Below are 22,371 nucleotides of genomic sequence, written 5' to 3'. Positions count from 1 at the left end.
GCAACAGTTGCTAGGCACGCGCTAGCCACTCGGCTCCGGCTGCGGTGTGAGGGGAGCCCTTGGCGGGGGATTTTTCAGGTAAATTCCGGACTCCGCGGGCGTGAAAGTTGTATTTTCAGGGGCCGCGAAGCAGGGCACGGCGCTGCGGCTTCGGGGAGCTGCCCGCAGGCGGCCGGAGGAGCGGGGCGGTGCGCTGCCCCCGGGCGAGCGGGGTCTCCTCGTTGCCGAGAGCTGCTCTGGGCACTCGAGGAAACGGGTGTTTTTATTCCCTGTTCCTAACATTTATGGAAGTACTCAAAGGGGAGAAAATGTTGCAGTTTTGTGATGAGACCCTCTCTTGCGTTTTACTCCAATAATTTGTTTGTCTCTCCAGGCATGTTGTTTCTTTTCCTGTACTGAACCTGTAATTTTTTGGGGGCGGAATCCTGTCTTTATGCAACACTTAATTATGATCAGTTATTATTTAAGTGATACTGTATTGTAAAAACATTTTTGTGCAATTCCAAATTAATATGTGTAATTATGCTAGACATTAGAACACAATTATTTTAATTTGGTTTATATACATGCATAGTTGTTATCACATACTAGCTAGCTGCCCTTATCATACTTGCTGAAAATAACTGATCAATTTAAGCACTATATAACATGGGGAGAAAAAAAAGAAGATGATTTTCTGCTCCTTAGAGCTTGGAATCAAAGTAGAAAAAGATGCAGATAATCAGATCCAAGGTACAGGGAGACAGGAAGTGTCCAATTTGAAGACCTCGCTTCATCAGTTACAGACTTACTGGAAAAGATTCAGATTAGTATAGTAATATAATCAGAGGCCCAGAAAATGCAGTTAGTAAGGACAAAGAATGGGATTTATTTTGGCCACAGAGAAAGAAAAGGGTTTCATTCCATTAGATACACTGAGTTGGTTAACATCTTCCCTCTGAAAAAAGTAGTGTCCTTCACTATCTTCTTTATCCCCATCGCACTTGCTTAAAATACTGTGTTTAAAGAAAAATAGAGAATGTAATAGGCAAAAATGGGCAATTTTTCTTTAAGCAGTCTTTCTGACTTGTTCTGCTTTGTAGAAGCAGTAGAGTTGTACATACTCTTTGTACAAAATATATCTCATATATAACCATACTTCTGTCAGTAAACCTCTGTCAAGAACACTTTGTGTGTGCTGCCACAGCTTCTGATTTGACAGCTGGAGAATGGGAAAAAATTCATGGTGAACTGATGGTACGGTATAACTCTAATTTATAATGGTCAGTAATATAATCACATCGATGTACCAGTCGTCTTCTTGTGCCTTTTTTGTGGCAATAGGTCTGCTTGCATAACAGAGTAGTACTTCGAGCATGAGCAGGGTTATTCCTTAAATTAGCATTGCTTCAAAATGTAAGTGCCTACAGAATCACTACATTTTTTTCCTTTTAATATTTAGTTATGGGTGATGAGCCAGTACCATTTTTTCTGGACCAAGGAACCACTAAAACATATCAAATACCTATTGGTCATCTGGACTACAAGTTCATTGAAAAATGCACAGATGTTAAACACCTGGAAAAGATTCTCAGGGTATTAAGGTAAACATTACATTTTCTTAACTTCATTACTAATTATATTGCTGTTCTGTAAAATTCGAAGGAACCTGTACCTTAATACTCTTATTTGTCTCGAACCTCTTTGTGACATTCTAATTTAAAAACTAAAACACAAAGTTAAAGTAACCATGTTAAGTGTCCAAATGATAATGCTAGAAATCCTATTTTAACCATCCAAAGGTTTGAGTAACTCAATGCCAGTTTTTTCTCAAATGCTGCTGCTGGATTTTGGTTCTGTCATGAAGCCATTTTGCCTGACTGTGCTAATTTCAGATGCCATGCCTGTTTAACTTTTGCTGAAAATGACACAAGCATTTTTTTATGAGCACTGTGATTATAATTTTGAACTGTGTATGTGTGTCCATCGGAAAGTGGTTGAAGGTTAACTCACTATAATTTTCTGATCAAAATGTGATTAGGTGACAGTAAACTTCAGTTGTAACAGGAAAATAGTCCTCTGCAGTGACTGCATAGAGACTCCACATGTAAAGAAATATGGAGGATGCAGTGCAGTTCAGTTCTTTCTTATCACCTTTGTATCTTTGCATTTTGAAGGTCTGGTGAAGAGGGATGTTATCCTGAACTTACGTTGTTTTGTGAAAAACGTATCGAGCATTTAGATCCAAGGAGCAGAGCCCTGAGAAAAGATAAGCCTGCAGCCACAGCTTCCGATTTCACAGCTGAAGAATGGAAAACAATTAATGGTGAACTGATGGTACGGTATAACTCTGATTTATAATGGTAGTAATATAATCACTTTGATGTATCAATCTTCCTCTTCTTGTGCCTAAGTAGAATATAATGATTTGATTAAATAAAGAAATTATCAAAGGATTATGTTGGGTTTTTTTATTATTGTCTTGAATTAATGTCACTGAATCTTTAATGTCTATTTTAACTCTACAGATATTATTTTTTTTTTTGTAGATTACATTTTATTCAAAAAAGCATAATTGTTTTTTGTCTTAATTGCTTTTGCCCACTAAGAGCAGAGCGTTATAAGGATAGTTGTTAGGGTCGTTGTGGACTATGAAGTATATCTGCTTGACTGCTTTAAGGTGCATATATATTATTTATTTGTTCTCAGAGCTGGGTGACAGAAATGAATGAAGATGAAAAGAAACCACAGTTCCTGAGAACAGACACACTGCATGAAAGACAAGATAACTTGCCTCCTATTCGTTGTTCCAGCAGCTGTCTTCCTGCTAATCAGGTATCTCCAGTTTTCTAATGTATGTTAATTATATGTCTTTCTAAAATCAGGAAATTTTATATGTACAAACTTCTAGTCATTGAGCCTTTCTTACTACATTTATTTTGTTAATTAGAAAATAAAAACCTTTAAGTTCCTTTGCAAGAAACCAATGCTTAAACAAAAGTGCCTTCTTAGTACTAGCATGTGTCTTGTAATAATATTTTAATTCTGATCAAGATTTCATTTCTGGAGCAAATCTCCTTAGACACCCTTTTATGTTCTTTGATTCAGATTTCAAAATGGTGTTCAAGCATATGAACTAGGTTCCTTTTGGATGAAATTATGCCAGGAGATTTTTCCCCAGCTGCCAGTAGGCTTTTGTTCCATGAGACCAGAGAGGAGCTAGTCCAAAATAAATACCCTGAAACACATACAGTGTGGATGTTGGATCCTCTGCAATGTTTCGCTCTATAGCTACTTTTATATTGAGTTGCAGTGGTGTGTATGTAGCCTTTGATTCTCCTTATTTCATACCTTTAGTTTATATTCTACCTTTAGCCAGAAAGCATGCTCAACAAATCTTCAGAACTACAGAAAAAACATTTACATTATTTCCTAGATATCAGTTTTCTCATGGTTTTTTTCCATTTATTTATCTGTCTGAAATCTGTTTTGTCTGTGACCAGCTTTTCTTACTAAGACTAAATGCAGTGCTATTGGAGGGATTGGCAGAAAAGTAGATGTGGGATGGGATTTTTTTGAATTGGCAGATGTTATCAAGGAAGGCTTCAGTCTGATTCCCACTATTTTCTTTGGAATTCTGGGACACTGTTAAAATCACTGAAGGATTTCTCTTTTGGAAGTTTGGAAGTCAGAAATGTTATGAAGGGATCCTTACAGGTCATGTAATATTTCTTATTAATTGTTAATTTAACAAACTTTATTGGAATAATTATGTATTAGTAAATGCCTGCTTTGTGTTCCTGTGTTGTCAGAAACTACTTCTTATTGTCAGCTGGTACTCAGACATCAGACCAAGACATTTGGGATAACTAAGCACTCTGTGTTATGTGGTATACAAAGAGGCTGGGAATTCCAGTGTAATGCTTTATAAGTGGTTAATATTGAGACTAAGATCTGTGTTTGGTTTGTTGTTGTGTTTGGTTTTTTTTTTTAGTTAATCTGTCCTCTTTCACATTTTGCAATGTATGTTCCTCTTGACTATCCTATTTTGCTGAGATGAAGAGTGCCACTGTAGCTTTACTCTTGATTTATGTCCTTTATAACTGTTGCCTGGAACAGAAAATGGTAAATAAAATATCATGTGAACTCAGTGAATCCAGATCAGAATATAAGCATAAAATGGTATAAAGTGACTTGAAATCTAGGATACACAGTTTTAATAAAGAATATGTGTTCTCTATTCAAAGACAAAAATATTTATTCAGATTTTTTTTCTCCTACTTTAAACCATGCAACAGCCCTCAGGTCAAGTTTTTATCACTTTTGCTCTCCATATAAGGTTTAGGTGTTAGCATTATTACCCAGGAAACCTAAATACAGCTTTATGCCTTACCTGTGGTATATGATTTCCATTCCTTTTGTTCAAGCAGACAAGTGATTGTAACCTGCCATGAAAAAGAGGAGGTGACCTGAAACTGAGTTTTAGTATTCAATCTTTTTATGTAGCAGTGCAGTTATACCACTACTGGATCACTACTGAATAAAAAGAAGCTGTTTCTATAGTATACACTAAATTTTTACCTGTAATATGAAATCTCAAGAAAATCAATTAATATACTTAATTGGGTTTTATTTCTTTTCTTTCTTGCTCATAAAGCTATGTGTAACCTTGTAATTTTTACATATATTTTGCTAATCAGTTAGGACTGCAATTACTTTTTTACACTTGCATCACATAATTTTGTAATGTTGTATCAAGTTGGCATGATAAATTTCTCCTCTCTGCTAGAAAGAAATCCACAAACCGTTCCATAATTTTATGTTGTTATTTTATTGGAGACTGTTCATCTGATCTGATGCATAAAAAGTTCAGTATCTTCAATGAAGCCAATTATGGACATCCTTCTTGACCCTGAAATGGGATTGCACCAATGGGTGCAAGTTTGGTAAATGGAAGCATCTTGTTGTGTCTGTAACCAGATTTCCTAAATGTAGGCAGTTTCAATTCACTGCTAATAGCTTATAACTCTATATGGTGTTTTCTTTTTTATTGGTGGGAAGTCATGGGGAATATTTTCCAAAAATGAATAGAAGAAGAGTGAACTTTATGCAATATTTCCCTCTTTAACACACTATGGAAATTTCTGTCTTGCACTCCTATTTTCTGTTCACACTGCTCAGGTCTTTGAGGTTACATCTATACTGCAAAATAAAAGAGGACTGGAGAGACAGCTTGAATTTTTCTGTTAACCGTCCACATTGCTTAATTATTATTTTTGCTGCCTCACTTTTTCCAGGACAGAACTAAAGCATGGGTTTAAAGATACTCACTTCCAAAAGACTGTATTGATGGGATTTTAGCAGACTTAGGTTCCTTTGCCAAACACAGTTTCTTAATACTATTCAAGAAAGATTTCTGTCCTCATGCTACAGTACAGGACATGCAACACACGTTCCAAGTTTTTTGTTATAAAAATCCACTGTGATGGTATCTCTATAGCCTTCATATTATTTTGGATAGTCTGAACTAAAAAAGAATGCTGACTATCTGACACAGAATAGTAATCTTAGGCCATCACACAGGGCCCAGAGGAGAACCAAGGCCAAAATTCTGTTTCACCTGAACTGAAGCCAGTCCATGCTTTGATCTTTGGTCCAGAAATTTTTCACTCGGCTTCAAACCCTCTGGGATCCATGTATTGTCAATTCTGTCAAGAAAAAGCACAAGGGAACAATTTTAGTTCCACAGCATGCAAATGTATATTTTTCATCAAAGCCTCTTGGATGAGGTGCTCTGAAATAATTAGTGATCAAGAAATTCCTGATTCTGCTGGAGCTGCAATTTGGTTAAAATGGTCCCAAGAATATGAGACCTAGAATTTTAAAAATTGTGCAGTTCTGAGTCAACACTTCTGTCTTATTTCTTAAAAGGACATGCTGTAGTTCTCTCCCTAAATGAAAGTTGCATTAGTGTAATTACCTTAGGAGTTTTCTTTCGAGAGTTTCACTATTTTTGTGCTCATTTAAGTTAAGGATTTACGGTTTGAAAAAAAGATTTCATGTTTATTACATTATTAAGTTTGCAATATACACCAGGATGCATACATAATGATAACTCATGTTTCAGGAAGACACATTTAGGAGTTACCTCCTCCAAACATGCGTGAATCGCTAAATGTTTTTGTCATTTTGTCTAGCTTCTTGAAAGACTGGGAAGATTACGAGTAATTCTGAAGTTATGTACCTTAAAAGTTTGTGTAACCTAACATTATAGATAGTTAGAAGTGTTTACAGGAAAGGTCACATTTGCATTATATAAATTGAGGTGTTTACATCCAACTGCAGAAGTATTTCCTTCTTACAAGTGTCACCACTGGTAAAGCTAGTTTAAGAAGTTGCTGCTTATTTCTTTGGTTCAGTTTATCACATACTCGGTTGACCTGTTACAGATATTTAGGGATTCTACTGTAATCTCTATCAAATTATGTGAACCCAGATAATTGTAAATCTGCAGCTTTACAAACAATTACATTGGTCTAATTTAGTGAATGATGCATTACAAGGTAAGAGGATGGCTGAATAGCTAGGACAGAGTGTAGATGGGAATATTCTGAACTGGCTGTTCCACTGTGGAATACCTGTTTGGAACCACACCTTGCTATTAAGTATTGTTGAAGTCAACAAGCAGGGAGGGACATATCAGAAATGTAGTCTCATGACAGAGGTAGAAGAGATGCCAAAGGTGCCAGCTTTGGAAATAGGTTCTATCTGTGTAGGAGATGGGTTGTGATACAAGTCAGTCAAATCTGTTATTGGGACTGATTATTGCAGGAAGGTCCTAAGAACAGATTTTAAGTAAAGCAAACCTCAATGATGGAGCTTGTCTAAAAGCTAGAATGAGTGTAAATCATCTCGGGAATTAATTTGGAGCGTGAAATAGTCAAAATAAGTCCAGACACTATTTTGAAGTCAAACATTTGTATGTTTGTTGTGTGGGTTCCAGGGACTATAAAAATCTGTGCATTGCATTCTCTTGGGAATGGCAAGCCTAAAATGAAGTTACTGATTCAATCTCAAAGACATCACAAGGCTGGGTTTTCCAAGGACTGAGTTCTCACTTGCAGTGTTGAAAGGATGGTTTGGAAGGTGGCAGCACAAGGTACGAATTAGGAAGAGCAGTCTCCTATCTAAAAGTTTTATTCAGTGCCTCTGTGACATATGATAGGGCAATGGAGAGAAAGTGTGAGCTCCTCAGATTACAATGGTATGCAAAATACATGAAGATTTTCTCTAAAGCAAGACGAATTAAGTTTTCAAGACTATGCTGAGATTAGTCATGAATAGCGTTAGTGACTTGGTATAGGTATATGTATTGCAGAAACAAAACAAAATGAAAGGCTGTGAATTTCCGCTTAAAAAAATTGTCTTACAGGCTGGCTGTTTCTCTTTCAGAACAAAAAATTACAAAACAAACAAAGAAACAAGAAAAACATACCACGGGATTACAGTGAATGGGACAAGTATGTTAAATCCTTTATATTTAAGTTTTTATTAAATCTTATTTATTTGTTTAATAATGGAACAAGGTGGTTGTTTTTTTAAAGTATTTCCAGAAACATAGTATTAAGGTCAACATTTCAGGGAATTATAACACGTTGGAGAAATTTAGTTTTTTCATAATAAATGTTCTATTAAAATGCAAACGATGCAGTCGCGCTAATATCTGAGAACAAATTAGTCTGTACTTTTGTACAAGCAGCATGAAATATAGCAAGTCAGGAGAAAATATAAATAAGTGATTTTGTTTCAGATTTCATTTTTCCTTCTATGGAGGTATGTAAAAGCAAGGAATTACAATTAGCTTAATTTATCATTTTGAAAGCACTTCTAGGGTTATTTAACATGGGCTTATAAATTTGTTCTTCTCTGTATCTAAAGCCACAATTCTAAATTAAATCAGAACTGATGAATCCTTATTCCTGCAGTGAGCCCCATGGACCTCAAAGAATGAGCTTGAGGCAGCTGCATCAGTTTGCACAGATTCAATTGCACATAATCAGAGGTTTAGACAGTAACTGAGTATTTCCAGAGTGGATGGAGCGCTGATACAAAGAAACTCTCTGTGTCACTTAACGGCGACATATTACCTTCCCAAGTTATGTGACACATTGATGCCCCCAAATTGTTGAACATGGAGGGGGAAATGCACTACTCTGTTTTGCATGGTAGCAACTTCTCTCTAGCTCCTGGGATCTGGAATATGATGCTGTAGAATCAGAGTGAGGAGGCACAAGTTTCCAGTGTAGTAGATGGGGAGCTAAATCTAGTGCCTGGGGAGTTTGGGTAATGAAACTCTTAATGGCTCACTCTACCCCAAAACCCCTGCCTGCATAAGATGCTGTTCTTACAAACAGTTGTGCATATCAGTTATTTTCACGTGTCTATGTTTCAGAAATTGGGGTCTTCTTGCTCAAATGTGGACAAACAAAATAGTTTATCAAAATAACTTCTGCAACAATATATTCTTTCATCCCTTTTTCCTCTGTATCATTTAAAGTAATCATTTGGTGATTTTGTTTACAGTTTTAGGTACTCAATCTTTAGGTGCTTTAGCATGCTAATAATACGACAGTTTGTGAATTTTCCCATGTATTTAATGTATGTATTTATTTTGGATGGATTTATTTTGGATTATACAAATATACTGAAACAGAAGTTGTTTGAAAGAAATTTTCCAGTTTGAAGCACATCATGTTTTCAAAACATTTTGAGGATAATTTTAAAACCTTCAAGTAATTGTTTAGGCAATTTCTGAACAAAATGTTTCACTTCATATTTTAAAAACACTTACTTTGAAATGTGGTTAATTTATAATAAAAAGGTAAAGCTAAGCTAACAAAAGATCAAAATCAAAATGGAGAGCAATCAATCTTACTGTAAAGGTTTTTAATTGGATAAATTTTGAAAATTGTGCCTCTATTTCAGATAGAAATTATTCATATTGTCAAGATTATTGTGGAAAGCAAAGGCTTTTTTTCATTAAGTCCTAAACAGAAAAGCAGTGAGTGTAGTGTTTCTAGATAGCGTAGGAATTGGTTATTACTGTATTTGTTTTATAGGACTATGGCAGCAATATTTATTTGATATAAATTCCTAAACACTCTTTTCAAAACCTGCTTCACGATGGCCTTGGAAGTGTCTGAAACTATTTTGAAATTACTCTCATGTTTACAGTATTAATTGCTTTGAAGCTGTTTCTTAGGTGTTTTGGCAAAGTTTAATAGACATGTTTGATAGGGCTGGGATTGAGCCTGATGATACTGTTTCTTAAATTTTACCTGTCTTTTTTGGGGGGATGGTGAGGAGGTGAGACAGACATTTTCTTCGTTTGATTTGTTTGATTTTAACCAGAAGGGAGGAGGAAGAGTGGAGGTAATGCATAAGCAGGAGACACATGAAAAAACCTACAACACAAGAAAAGGAGATAAGACTAAACATCTTTTCCCTAACTAGTCATGGATAATTGAACACAGCCTTTATCTCTCTTTTCCTTTGGTTTTTAATGAAAGTATAGTATGCCTTTCTATTAGTAGAGGAGTCCTGCTATGCAGCATTTTTGAATTTTTTTTTTTCTTTTTTTATTAATTTAAGGTTTGATGTGGAAAAGGAGTGTTCTAAAATTGATGAAGGCTGTGAAGAAAATAACTCAAAAGCAAGATTCTTTAGTAGGCCAAGTCTACCTATAATCGAAAAGAAAATAGACACAACTGGTAATGTCTTAGAATCATATAATTTTTCTTTAGTTGTCATACTGTGTTTTAGAGCGTGAATACAAATAGAAGCAGCACATTACAGAGTTAAAAGTATCTTTACCTATTTTTCAGTCCCTAGAGATGGTAAAAGTTGTTAGGTCAACTGAGCCTGAAGCCATATTTGAAAAAAATCTAGTCTTGGTGTTAATAATCAATTAAAACATTTATGTTGTGTTGAGAGCGCTAGGTAAAGAAGTAAAGCATACTTGTGCTATTATAAAGCAATGGTAGAAGTTAGCCAGCCACTTTCATCTTGCATTATGAATTTTATGCCTATTAGAAGAATTTACGTTTTTATTATAGAAAATAAAATACAAATTTATCTTTTAGTGAGCCATGTTCTTTTAAAAAATAATATACAAATTATGGCAGTCAGAGTATTTTAGCTGACAGTGTTTTGATTGCATCAGTGCAAGCTGTCAGTTGGTATGTATAAATACTTTTTTCTAGGAATGACAATGAAAGAGAAGGTTTTTATTGCTACTCGTGAAAAAGAAAAGGGCAATGAAGCCTTTGCCGTTGGTGATTATGTGGAAGCAGTGTCTTATTACACTCGGTGAGTAAACAATATTGTGGTATTTTATTTTGATGACTTGTGAATATTATTTTTAGAGCAATGCAATTAAAGCAACTTATTGAAGCAACTAGTGACAATTAGATTATTTTCAAAAGGACAAAAAGATTTGACAGAAGAGTACTTAAACCACTTGCAGTGTGGTATTAATTTTTATTTATCAGGAATAGAAGCAGATAGTGATGGGATGCAATCTGCAGGTGTCAAACTTTTTCAGATTTTTCAAAACCATCGAGATTCAAGGGCAAGTTTACAAAAATAAAATGATAAGCAGTATCAGTAGGATAGTCTCATTTGTTAATAAGGAAGATTAATTTAATGACCTCCTACTAGCAGAAAGAAAAATCATTGTGTGCAGCTTCATGATAACACTGTCTGTGATTAGTAGCAGTCCAGAAAAAAGGTATAGAAACACAGGATTAAAAAACAGAGTCTTACAGGTTGCTTGGCTTATTTAGTGCACAGTGGACTAAATCAGACTTTGTCTTTATTTATATAAATAGAGGTGGTTGTTACACGACCTCTGTTGTATTTGTTTCAAAAGTAGAAAAGTTCAAGGTGAATGGAATCGAGCATGACAAGAAGAGAATGACAGTGTTTCACTTAAGGTATTTGAATGGTGCTTTGGGAGAACTAAATTTTTTTCTCTACCGTTTTCACAGTGTTCAAACATGATGCCATTTATGCAAACCAGGATTTTTGTGGGACCAACATTTGTTTCTTATTTGCAGATTACTCATCTTGAGACACTGGAGGTCTGACTTGCAAAAGAGCTGGTGCTCCCACATTAAACTAACGTTAAAGAAAAGTCAATTTTGTGTTTAACTCTGTGCTTTGAAATGATAAGGACTTTAAAAACACACAAGCCTTTAGAAGTGTCAAAGTTGTCACTTAGAAATTGAGAGCATTTGGGGATCTTGGTGTATTAATTGCCAGTGTAAACCGAGTGTAATGATACGGCACTACTGTGAGACGAAGTGTTAAGATAATTCATGGGCTATGATATTATAGTGGGATAGCCTCGAAAAACATTTATGAGGAAGTTAATGTGTCTGTGCTCACTGCAGACAAGTATGGAGAAAATAATGAATAAATAAATTGTGTGCAGCAGCAATAAAATAAATATCAAACGGATTTATGTTTAGGAAGCACCATTCACACTGTCACAGAAGGAGGCAGGGTTTTGTAGAACAGCTTGTGAAAATTTACCTGGAGATTGTTGATGTATATATGTGCACAAAGGTATTTATATTCATAGTGCACAGGCTGTTTAAACTGAGGCATTTGTGTATTTTTTTTTTGTTATTGACTTGCAGCCTTAACATCTTTCTTGTTTGTTTTTTTTTAATACATGAACATGAATATAAAAAACATCCCTAGCTGTATTTCGTATACAATAAATAAAATACAAATCCATAATACAAAAATAAGTAAAAATACCTGCTTTTGGGACACAAATAGGGTATTAATTAATAAGGATCAGTAGAATCCTTCCTAATGGAGAGTCTTTCCATATTGAACCTCCATGGGGCATTGTACACCTTCTCTAATATATATCTTGGTGACACTGCATGCTGTTCTAATTGGGCAATTTGCTAATACCATCTGAAAATTCCTATTTTCTTACAGTTAGAAATATTTAAATAAAACATATTTTGGAGTGAATTGATAATAGTCTGAAGGGGCTATTTGTATATGGCTAAAAAGGGGGAAAAATAGGGTTCTATATAAAAATAATTAGGGTATAGTTATTCATTCTGTTTGTCTTGTTGTGAGGCCTACTATTCTAAGCTGAATGTAGAGAGTACTTTCTGTTTTACAAAAAACCTTAAACCCCTCTCTCATTTCTAAAGAGATTCAAAACTTGCAGAGAACGTGTTCTGACATAGTTCTGTTATGCTGATGTGGTTTTAAAATAAGTGGATCTTGCCTATTTTTCTGCATACCTCTGGTGAAATCACTGTGCTTAGTCATTTCAGCTATACTGCAGAATCATAGAATAATTCGGGTTGGAAGCAATCTCTGAATGATATTTTCTGCAAGCCATCTCTCAAAGCAGGGCCAAGTTAGATCAGGTTACTCAGGGCTTCGTTACGTTTTTAATATCTCCAAGGATGCAGATTTAATGACCTCTCTGGGCAGCCTGTTGCAGTGTTTGATTACCCTTACAGTAAATACTTTTTCCTAAAACATCATCAGAATTTCCCTTTTTGCAACTTGTGTCTGTTGCCTTTTGTCCTATCAGTGTATACTTCTGAGAAAGATGTGGCTTGGTCTTCTCCATACCTTCCCATTAAGTAATTGAAAACAGCTACAGTGTTCAGCCTTCACTTCTGGCTGAACAAACCTGGTTATCTTAGACCCTCCTCGTAAGTACCACATGTACTCCAGCCCCTTAAATATCCTGGTGACAGACTGGACTCGCTCCAGCCTGTTGGTGCCTTTTGTGTACAGGAGAGCCCCAGACCAAGCACAAGTACTCCACCTGTTGTCTCATAGGTGCTGAAGAGAGGGGAAGAATCACTTCTGTCAAGCTCCTGGCTATGTTCTTGCTAATATGATCCAGTACGTGGTATGCCTTCTTTGCCTTGAGAGCACACTGTTAACTCCTGTTCGATTTGTTGTCCACCCTGGGTCCTATCCTGCAAAGCTGCTTTCTAGCTAGTTGGCACCCAGCCTGTACTGTTGCTGGAGTTATTGTGTTTCAGGCACGGCATTTTGTGCTTTCCTTTTTTGAACTTCCCGAGAAGTGTCTGCCAGCCCATTCCTCTGCTCTGTTAAGGTCCCTTTGACTAGAGTTCTGCTGTTCAGTGTGTTATTGACTGTTCCCCTCAGCATTGTATCATTGATGAACTTCCTGGGGGTGCCTTCTGTTCCATCTTATACCCCCCCCCCGATAAAAATGTTAAAAACTGTTGATCTCAAAGGGAGGCCACAAGTAAATGGTCACCAGTTGGACTTTGTATGGCTCAATTCTTTGAGCCCAGCAGTTCAATCCATTTTCTATCTGCCTTACTGTCCACTTAGCTAGTCCATTTTTTACCTATTTGGCTGTAAGAATACTTTGCTACAGTCAAGGTAAGCAACATCCTCTGTTCTTACTTCCTTTACTGAGCCACTCAGCAAAGCAAACTATCAGGTTGGTCTTGGCATGATTTGCCTTTGGTACATCGATGCTAGCTGTTGCCAGTCACCTTCTTATCATTCATATGCCTGGACAGGAATTCAGGAAGACTTGCTTCATAATCTTTCTGAGAAAGACTGACCAGCCTGTAGTTTCCCAGGTCCTCCACCTTGCTGTTCTTGAAGAAGGGTGCGACATTAGCCTTTACCAGTCACCGGGAACCTCTCCCAATCACCATGACTTTTCAAAGATGATATAGAGCAGTCTTGTAGTGGCATTGGCCAGCTTCCTGAACACACCATCTGAAACTTGTGTATATCCTATTTTCTTCAGCGTTTTCCAGCTTTATCTTCCTCTATTGTGGGTACTGCTTCACTCCTATATAATCTGCCTCTAGACTTGGGGACCTGGGAATCTTGAAGGCAAACCTTACCAATGAAGACTGAGGCAAAGAAGCCACTGAGTACCTCAAACTTCCATGTCCTTTGTCACTAGGTCCTCTGCTGCATTGACCAATGGGCCCACAGTTTCCTTAATCTTCGTTTTGCTGCTGATAGACCTTTAAAAAAACAACCAAAAAAATAACTTTTCTTATTGCTCCTCACATCCCTTTTCTAGTTTCAACTTAAGCTGAGCTTCCGCTTTCTTAATTCCATCGCTTGCACTTAGCTAGTGTCTCTATATTCCTACTGGGTAGGCTGTCACCATTGCCATCTCCTGTGTATCTAATTTTTGTGTTTTGGCTCAGTCAAGAGTTCTCTGTTCATCCCTACTATGCTTGCTTAACTTCCTGCATATTGGAAAGGATCCTTCTTGTGCTTTGAGGCAGCTTGAAGATCAACCAGCTCTCCTGGCATGCTTTGCCCTACAGGGAATTCTCCCTGTAATCCTGCCGAGCAGATTCCTGAACAGGCCAAAATCTTGCCTTCTAAAGTCCAGGGCTATAATTCTAGTGTTCATCTTGCTCATTTCTCTTAGAATCTTAAACTTTTATCATCTCATGGTTGCTGTAGCCAAAGCTTTCATCAACTTTTGCGTTTCCAAGCAGTTCTTGATTGTGAGTAACAATTCCAGCAGAGAATTCCCCCTTGTCACCCTGTTGATTGTGTCACGAAGTTGTCTTCAATATGCTCCAGAAATCTCATAGATTTCTTGTGCCTTGTCATTTTCCCCTTCCAGCAGATACCAGGGTGGTTCAGGTCTCCCATGGGAACCACAGCCTGTCTGTAACTGGGAGGCTTCCTCTACTCGTCTGAAGAAGACTTCATCTGCTGGCTCTTCATCAGGCAGTCTGAAGCAGGTGCTTACCATGATGTCACCATGTCATTGAGACTTTTTATTCTTACTCATCAGCTCTCTTGATGGGCTTCTCAGTCTCTTGCCTGTTCCAAGACAAACCTTCACACATTTAATCACTGCTTAGATTAGAATGCATGTCCTCCTCCTTACCTTCCTAGTCTTCCTGAAAAGCCTGCATGCATCCATCACAGCATTTCAGCCATACAGATTATCCCATTGCATCTCTGTTATCCCACTGAGATGATAGCTGCACAGACCTTCTAGTCTTCTTTTTTGTTTCCCATGCTTTGGCATTTGTACACAAGCACTTGAGATTGTCCTTCAGTCATGTTTTTTTCACAAGGAAAGTGTGAGAGTCTCCTCCAGTATGCTGTCCCCCTGGCACTTCCCTGTTGCCCCCTCTTCCCAGTGAACATAGAGTCCTTCTTGCTAGGTTAGCCAGAGTGTTGGCAAAGATTGTCTTACACCACTTTGTCATATGTATCCCAGTTGTCCTTATTCCTCAGAGGTGATCCTGTTAAAGGAACTAAAGCCCTGCCTACAATACCAGCCACACAGCCAGACGTTGACCTGGATGATTCAACCACTGCTACCTGAGTCTTTCCCTTTTACAAATAAGATCAAGAAGCCCACGTGCCCCCCCGCCTCCCCCCCACCCCCAGTTCTTCATCATAGCCTCCAGAGCTCTGCAGTTATTCTTGATATTCTCAAAGGTGTCATTTGTCAGTTTCATTTGAGTCTACATGGATGGCAGCAAGAATTAATAGTTTAAGAGACAGGTGAGCCATGGCATCTTCTCTGCAACATCTCGGATCTAAACCCTGGCAAGCAACAGACCTCTGAAGATGGTAAATCTAGTTGGTGGGTGGCTGCCTCTGCTCTTGCAGGAAGGAGTTTCTAACCACTATCGTGGTTAGAATATCAGTATTAATATTGTTATAATACTGTTTTCAGCTTTCAATAGTGAAGTGTTTCTACATTCAGGTTTTCTAACTATGAGCCTACCTGGTCAATACTCCCTTTTTTCAGGAGTATATCAGTAATACCCACTGCAGCTGCATATAATAACAAAGCTCAAGCAGAAATCAAACTTCAGGACTGGGACAGTGCTTTGCAGGATTGTGAGAAGGTACTAGATATGGAACCTGGCAACATAAAAGGTAAAATAGAGCATAAACTTGACCTTCTATGTATTATTTTATTTCTAGCAAATAAAATGGTACCTATCCATTCATTTTGTTAGTTGACTTCAGTAAGCTATAGATCAAGTGCGAATATAAAGAAGGAAGCAGAGTAGCTCCCCAAAGTAATTTTAACAGTATTTTCAGGGTCAGGGAAGTTTTATGCAGTATGGTAATTGGTAATAATAATGGTAATCCGTAATGGATAATCTTATGCAGTAGCATGGGGCTAACTCTTGGTTTTCGTATGATGACTATGAGTCCTCTTGTGTTTGTGCAGAGCATTGTTTCCATAATACCCACAATGAAATATTTAATTACCTTAAAAGTGATGTGAAAACAATGAAAGTTGCTCATTTAATCCTTTCTGGGGGCAAGGGCTTGAATGTAGCTAACTATATTTGCATGGGAGGAGAGGCAAAATTGGAAAAATACAAGAAGATGCTTCACAATTCATGATTGCTATCTCAAAAGGTGTCATGTGAAATTGCATCTTTGAAACTGATCAAGAGAACAGTTATTACCAATACAGTCATTATGAAGTAAAAGCAGAATTTTAAAATCTGTTTTATACTTAATATGTCTAGAAAAAAATAGTGTATTGTTATCCTCTTCATGCTTTAAATACATAAATAATACGCTCTGTTCCTTTCTAGCTCTGATGCGCCGTGCCACTGTACACAATCAGCTGCAGAATTACCAAGCAGCTATAGAGGATCTGAACAAAGTACTATGTGTTGAACCAGAAAATGCTATAGCTAAGGTAAACAGAAATGAGTTGAATATGACTAGAAAAAGGTTGTATGCAGTTGTAGCATTGAGTGAGTACAGTTTATATTGTTTGATTTGAATACAAGTTTTAAGGACACACTTGGTCTACTGTGTCAGTGATCAGTTTTGCAAGACCACATAGGTGCCTGTGGTGGAACTTAGGTACTTGAATGTGATGAGATCTTCTTTTCACTACTTAACTGTGAGAACCTGTAGGCACTCGTATTCTCTATTAACATAATTTTGGTGCCTAAAAGTTTGCTGCTGAACATGCTTACAGTATTAGTGTCTTAGCTGTTAGTTCCAAGTTATTTGGAAATTTTTCTCAAAAAGAGCCATTGGGATAGGTGTATTTAAGTTTGACACATAATTCACAAGAAAAATTCAAAAGAGATGCCAAACTTTTATAGTTGTAGTGACCAAAAAGGAGAGGACCTGGGTTCTGTCCTTGTTTCACCATGATGTTATAAATCCTCATTTCTCACCTCCAGGTCAGAATGAAAAACCTTTCATACCTTCTGATGAATCTATACCCTTCTTAGCCAATTTTGGAAGCTGGATGCTTTCTTTGTAAACTCAAGGTCAGGGTATGGTCCTTGTACTACTCTTACTTCAGCTATTTAGGAGAGGATTGGTCTGTGTCATCTCACTGGTATCTTCTTAGGGGAGTTTTCTGGGTTAGAACCCAGTCCTTGCATTTGGACTCTACGTGTCCCGAGAATCTTCAGTACTAGGCAGTTCTGATACTAAAGTGCTCTTTTCCTGTTAATTAGGAGTCCATCATACTGCTACCCTCCCATTTTTTTTATGTGTCACTTTTGGATGCTGTGCAATTGCCTCATCCTCTGAATTATGTTCACCTCTTATTGCTGGCATATTTTCAGCAGCTAGCAGTTTGCTGATGGCTAATTCTTTCTGTGGACTTATTTGATCATTGCCATTGCTTGCACCAGTGAGAGAAGTCCAAGCCTGTTATGTCAAATTCACCATGTACAGCATTCATTCCTTTTAGGGTGTTCTTGGAGCTAAATTCCAGTCCAGAATAGTTCCCGAGTTTCACATCGACGAAGGAATTAACCTGCCTGCTTCCCCCCTGCCCCTTTCTTTCTTTTTAAACACCTGTCTCTAGATTTGAGTCCTAAAAGAGCTTTTGGGTTTTTTGTCTGTTTACAAGACTGAACCACTGAATAGCTTGTGATTCTGTGTTGACAAACTCCACAACAGTCTTTGTGAAAAGATTATCAAATATGCTGTGCTGAGATTTCTTACAGTACCAGACATAAGATGCTTAACTCATTTTGAGTACAGTCTTCCAGAGATCCAAATACATTAGTAGCTTTGCTGAGCAATGCTACTGTAGCTGAAAGCAGATGTCTGTACTTTGTCCTTATCCGTGCCAGCTATTATGCCTTGGCTGAGACATCTAGAAATGACAGAGGGCTTGGCAGGGCATTTTTTGAGTTGCTTTTTGCTTGGAGGATCCTCAAAACACTCTTGAGCTAAATATGAATGTATGGTACACATGCAGAGTGAATGTTTATGTGCAGCATCACTATAATAAAGGTAAATTGCTTGTCAGTAACTGGAATTCTTCAAGGTACTTTGTCTATATGCATCTTTGCTTGTTCCTGTCATTGTTTTATCTTTTTTTTTTTTTGTGGAAGTGAGTACTGAAATGGCACTTCCTTGAACAGCATTGAATTAAATTCAGAGTAGTGCATAATGTTGGGTGTGTCTTACTCTGCCCTGAAAGTATAAGGTGCAGTTGGAGCATTTTTTTTGAGTAATCAGAAAATGTTCATGGAATGAGAGGCTGTTTGATCATCTAATTTGCAGTTCTTACAAGAGGAGCAAACCTTTTCATTATTCAACAGTGTCCTTCCACTACACTGCTAAGAAATTGTTGTCTCTTTTGATTCTAGTTCTATCAGTTACATACCTCCATCAGACACCAAATTCTTCATAGCGTAAATTTTGATAAACTAATTTTAGGCTCTTCAGAGATTCTGGAAAGAGCCTGTTTTCCACATGGCTCTTCTGAGTAGACCATGCCAGATATCCCAATAATACAATCTACTTTTTTTCCCTTTAAATTTAACTTCTTTTTGTTTAAGCAGTTCATTCAAGAAAAGTACTTATTTATTTGTGTGATATCTTCTGAGGTTCTAAGAGAGCGAAATTGAGTGTTTTGATACTGACTGCTGGAAAAAGTCACATTTATTTTCTGTTTTTGTATTGGTAACATTTATCTCAAGAGTTCGTCAGCATCTCATGTAGATTATTTAACAGAATGTATTTTCTGTATGTAAATTACAATTTATATACCTATATAAAAAAGCTTCTGCTATTGTTGTTTTTTCTCTATTGCAGAAAAATCTGCTAGAGATTGAAAAGAAACTGAAAGGTTTAATGCCTGTATCTGAGACTCAAGGCAAAGGAAAAAGAATACTTATTCAAGATATAGAGGATTCAGAAGGTGATGAAGAAAGAGGGGAAAATACAGAAGAACGTGAAAGAAGCAGTGGAGATAAAAGTAATGTCATGTCATTTCCTATTTAATTTTAACCAGAGGAGAAAATCATTGCCTTTGATATTGCAATGTTTATTTACACAATTCATCTATATTTGCTTGCAAACAATTTTGCCTGTTTGAAGACTAAAATGACATTCACTACTTAAAGTTGATCTGAGCGTGAAATCTAGAATCCAGTTTTATTACACATCTTTGGAATTATTTCTATTAAGGGTACAACAGAGATGGAAAATGTTGCTATAAATCACCTACTTTCCTGTGTAATTTTGTACCTATCCTTTGATGTGGACCCAGTTGGGAATTTCTTCAGGTGTTAGAGAACATTTTGTGTTCCTTAGCTCTTTGTTTTGCACAGCTCTTCTGCCTTCCCACCGTCACATTTTTCTTCTGCATTTTTCCTCCCTTGATTAGATCAAAGGGTGTAAAAATGATCAAGTGGCATGTAACTTGATTTTTTTGGTTGTTTGTTTTGAAAACTATCAATCTTTTTTTGGTTTTTAATATTAGGGTTCATCTGTGTGCTCCGAAAGTGTATATTAGACGTAAACAACATGTAAGTCTTGTACTGTACGTAGTTTACAAGCAGTTGAAGTGCAGCTCCCATTCCTGGATTAGTGTGTGACTAACTGCAAGACTGCTGAGATGAAACTACCGGCATAATCAGAATACATGACTTGTAGGAGGAAGTGAGGCAGCAGGGGCTACTGAGGCCTGCACTGACAGGTTGCTTTTAAGTTCAGCTGCCTGTCTGGGTTCCAACCTGCAACAGAGTAACATCCCTGGGTTGATTTCCACCCTTTCTCTTTTCTGTTGGTTCTTTAAGGTAATGTGGCATGAAAACTGTGGCTTTTTTGTTTTCCATGGCCTACGTAGCTCTTTATCTTGAAATTAAATCAGTCTGTGGGTTTTCCAACTTAACTGTGAATATTAGACTGTATATGTGTGATTTAATAATGCATTATTTGCACACAAATTTAAGGAAAATACATTTTTCAAAATCAGTAGGTATCCACTAAGTCTGTCTTGGCTAAAACCTGGGAAGAAAGGATGGCTCATGTCCCTAGCCTTAAATATTCGTTAATTTGGGGTTGCTTTCCATTGGAAGCATTCAGATGACTAAGTGCCTTCTAGGTCCATAGGAAAACTCCCATTCCGTTGATGAAAGGTTAGGCTTTTAAACATAGGGAAGATTGTCAACTGACGTCAGTCACATGTGTTCATGTGATATACATAAGTAGTTTTGAGATTTAGGAGGCAAGCATCTTCATAGATTAATCTGTGTTTTAAAGTACAACTGGAAACAAATACGAAGTCAGTTCAGTTATTGAATAAATCTGATATGTTCTGTAAACCTAACAGCAGTAAGTAGACTAAGCATCTTGTACGTCTTCTCTATACATCTAGTAACGTAGTCGCAGTCAGTCCAGTAGGCCATGCAGTCCAGTCATGTAGTTACATTTATTTCACATTCTGGTTCGCGAGCCTTATGCATTCCTACTAAACTTATAATTTAGAGATTGGAAGAAAAACAACAGAATACTTTTTGTTTTCTTTAGTTCTGAAAGATGATTTCTCATCTTTGAACAAAACAGTCTAACTAAAGACTGTAGTGTCTGTTCATCTTTTACGTATCTGAAAGCAAATGTAAATAAAATCCTTTTTGTACAATAGAAATGGAAAATTGCTTACATCCTAGAAACTGTAAAAACTTGTATTCGGGCACTGTAAAAACTAAAAATCATTTATGTACTTGACAAAGTGCCTGATATTTTGACATTTTTATAAAAGTCATAATATCAAGTGATAAATATGGTTTAAAGATAAATAAAATACATATTTTAAATAGCCCCTTTTAATTCATAAAAATTTGCTGAATTATGTGGTATTTACTTTTTCTATTACAATAATTTAAAAAAAAAAAGTAGTAACCAGTTCCGAAGTTTAGTAAATATTTATTTGTAAAAAGGAAAGTGCATTTAAACAAATAAAGTCTGTTAGCTTTAAAATTATTATTTCTCAACCTGTTACAAAGTTGGCAACAGATCTCACTTTAAAAGATGTACTTTGAGCATATAGAAGAAACCTCTTAACAGACAAAGCTATGTATTGTAAGCTGACCATAGGAAAAAATGTTGCATAGAGAGTGTTTTCTTTGTGCATGGTTTATTTATTACACTTTAGAGGTGAAGAAAATATTATTCTTCTGGATGAGACCTTTTTCCCAATTCAGGATATGGATTTTTTTTAATTTTTGTATGTGTCCTCCTGTTTTGTACACCTTGAGATTGCTGGTTTGGTATACTGACACGTGATACTGATGCATCAGAGCACCTCTTTTTCCTTTGTACTAAATCCTTCATTTGACTTCTAGTTTCACTACCTATGTAGTATTAAGTTTACCTGATGCCACAGCAGTTGGCTACAGAGAATTATTTTGTGATCACACACCCTCTCCAACACCACCTCCCCCCCCGCCCAGTCTATTTTCTACTTGATAGCACCAAATTAAGGTCTTTGTCATTGAACATGACAGTACAGTGATTTGGAGCCATTCTTAGACTGAACAGCATCTCCTTGTATCAGTCCACTATCTTGTGACTTTTTCTTTCACTAGATGGTCCTTTTTTTCGGAATGTTGCTAGGAGCTGAATAGGTACAAAAACTCTCTCTGCATCCTTGATGAATTATGTATTGTGTTCTCAATTGGTCTTGACCATGTATCATGATTCTCTGAAGCAATGGGCTTTCTGCCCTTAAATAGATGAAGCTGTCATCATAATGACTGATGTACAGCTTTCCAAAACAAATAGGTGTTCATAACACTTTTTGAATTTCTCTTGTTGATTTTTCTAAATGTGTTTTATGAAATGGGCGTTTTCAAATAAAACTGGATTCTTTGTCTTTACATTTTTACTTTTTCTTGAATTATTCCATGTGGAATAATAAAATGTTTATTTGATATTACAGATAATTCTTCAACATATGTGTTAATTTTTCATGGCTTTTCACAGAGAACAGTGAGTAAGGTCTTAGATTTGTATTTTGAAGTTTCTGATTTGTTGAGAAGCAAAGTTTATTGAGTAGGATACAATTAGAGT

At 36.7% G+C, this 22,371-nt stretch overlaps 1 protein-coding gene across 1 annotated transcript in view; it reads left to right on the top strand.

Annotated features, from left to right (window-relative positions):
• Positions 1–1,443: 1,443 nt before the first annotated feature.
• SPAG1 (sperm associated antigen 1) overlaps positions 1,444–22,371 on the top strand; it is a 43,011-nt gene continuing 22,083 nt past the window's right edge. Inside the window, exons 1-8 of the mRNA XM_009891914.1 lie at positions 1,444–1,583; positions 2,157–2,316; positions 2,689–2,814; positions 8,965–9,040; positions 10,242–10,347; positions 15,818–15,948; positions 16,626–16,790; positions 19,124–19,273. Coding sequence (XP_009890216.1) covers positions 1,444–1,583; positions 2,157–2,316; positions 2,689–2,814; positions 8,965–9,040; positions 10,242–10,347; positions 15,818–15,948; positions 16,626–16,790; positions 19,124–19,273 — 1,054 coding nt within the window. The remainder of the gene's footprint in view (positions 1,584–2,156; positions 2,317–2,688; positions 2,815–8,964; positions 9,041–10,241; positions 10,348–15,817; positions 15,949–16,625; positions 16,791–19,123; positions 19,274–22,371) is intronic.

This window comes from Charadrius vociferus, unplaced genomic scaffold (genome assembly GCF_000708025.1).
Source record: "Charadrius vociferus isolate BGI_N301 unplaced genomic scaffold, ASM70802v2 scaffold15, whole genome shotgun sequence".
NCBI lineage: Eukaryota > Metazoa > Chordata > Aves > Charadriiformes > Charadriidae > Charadrius > Charadrius vociferus.
The sequence above is the reverse complement of the archived record's forward strand: the minus strand, read 5'-3'. Positions and strand labels throughout refer to the sequence as shown.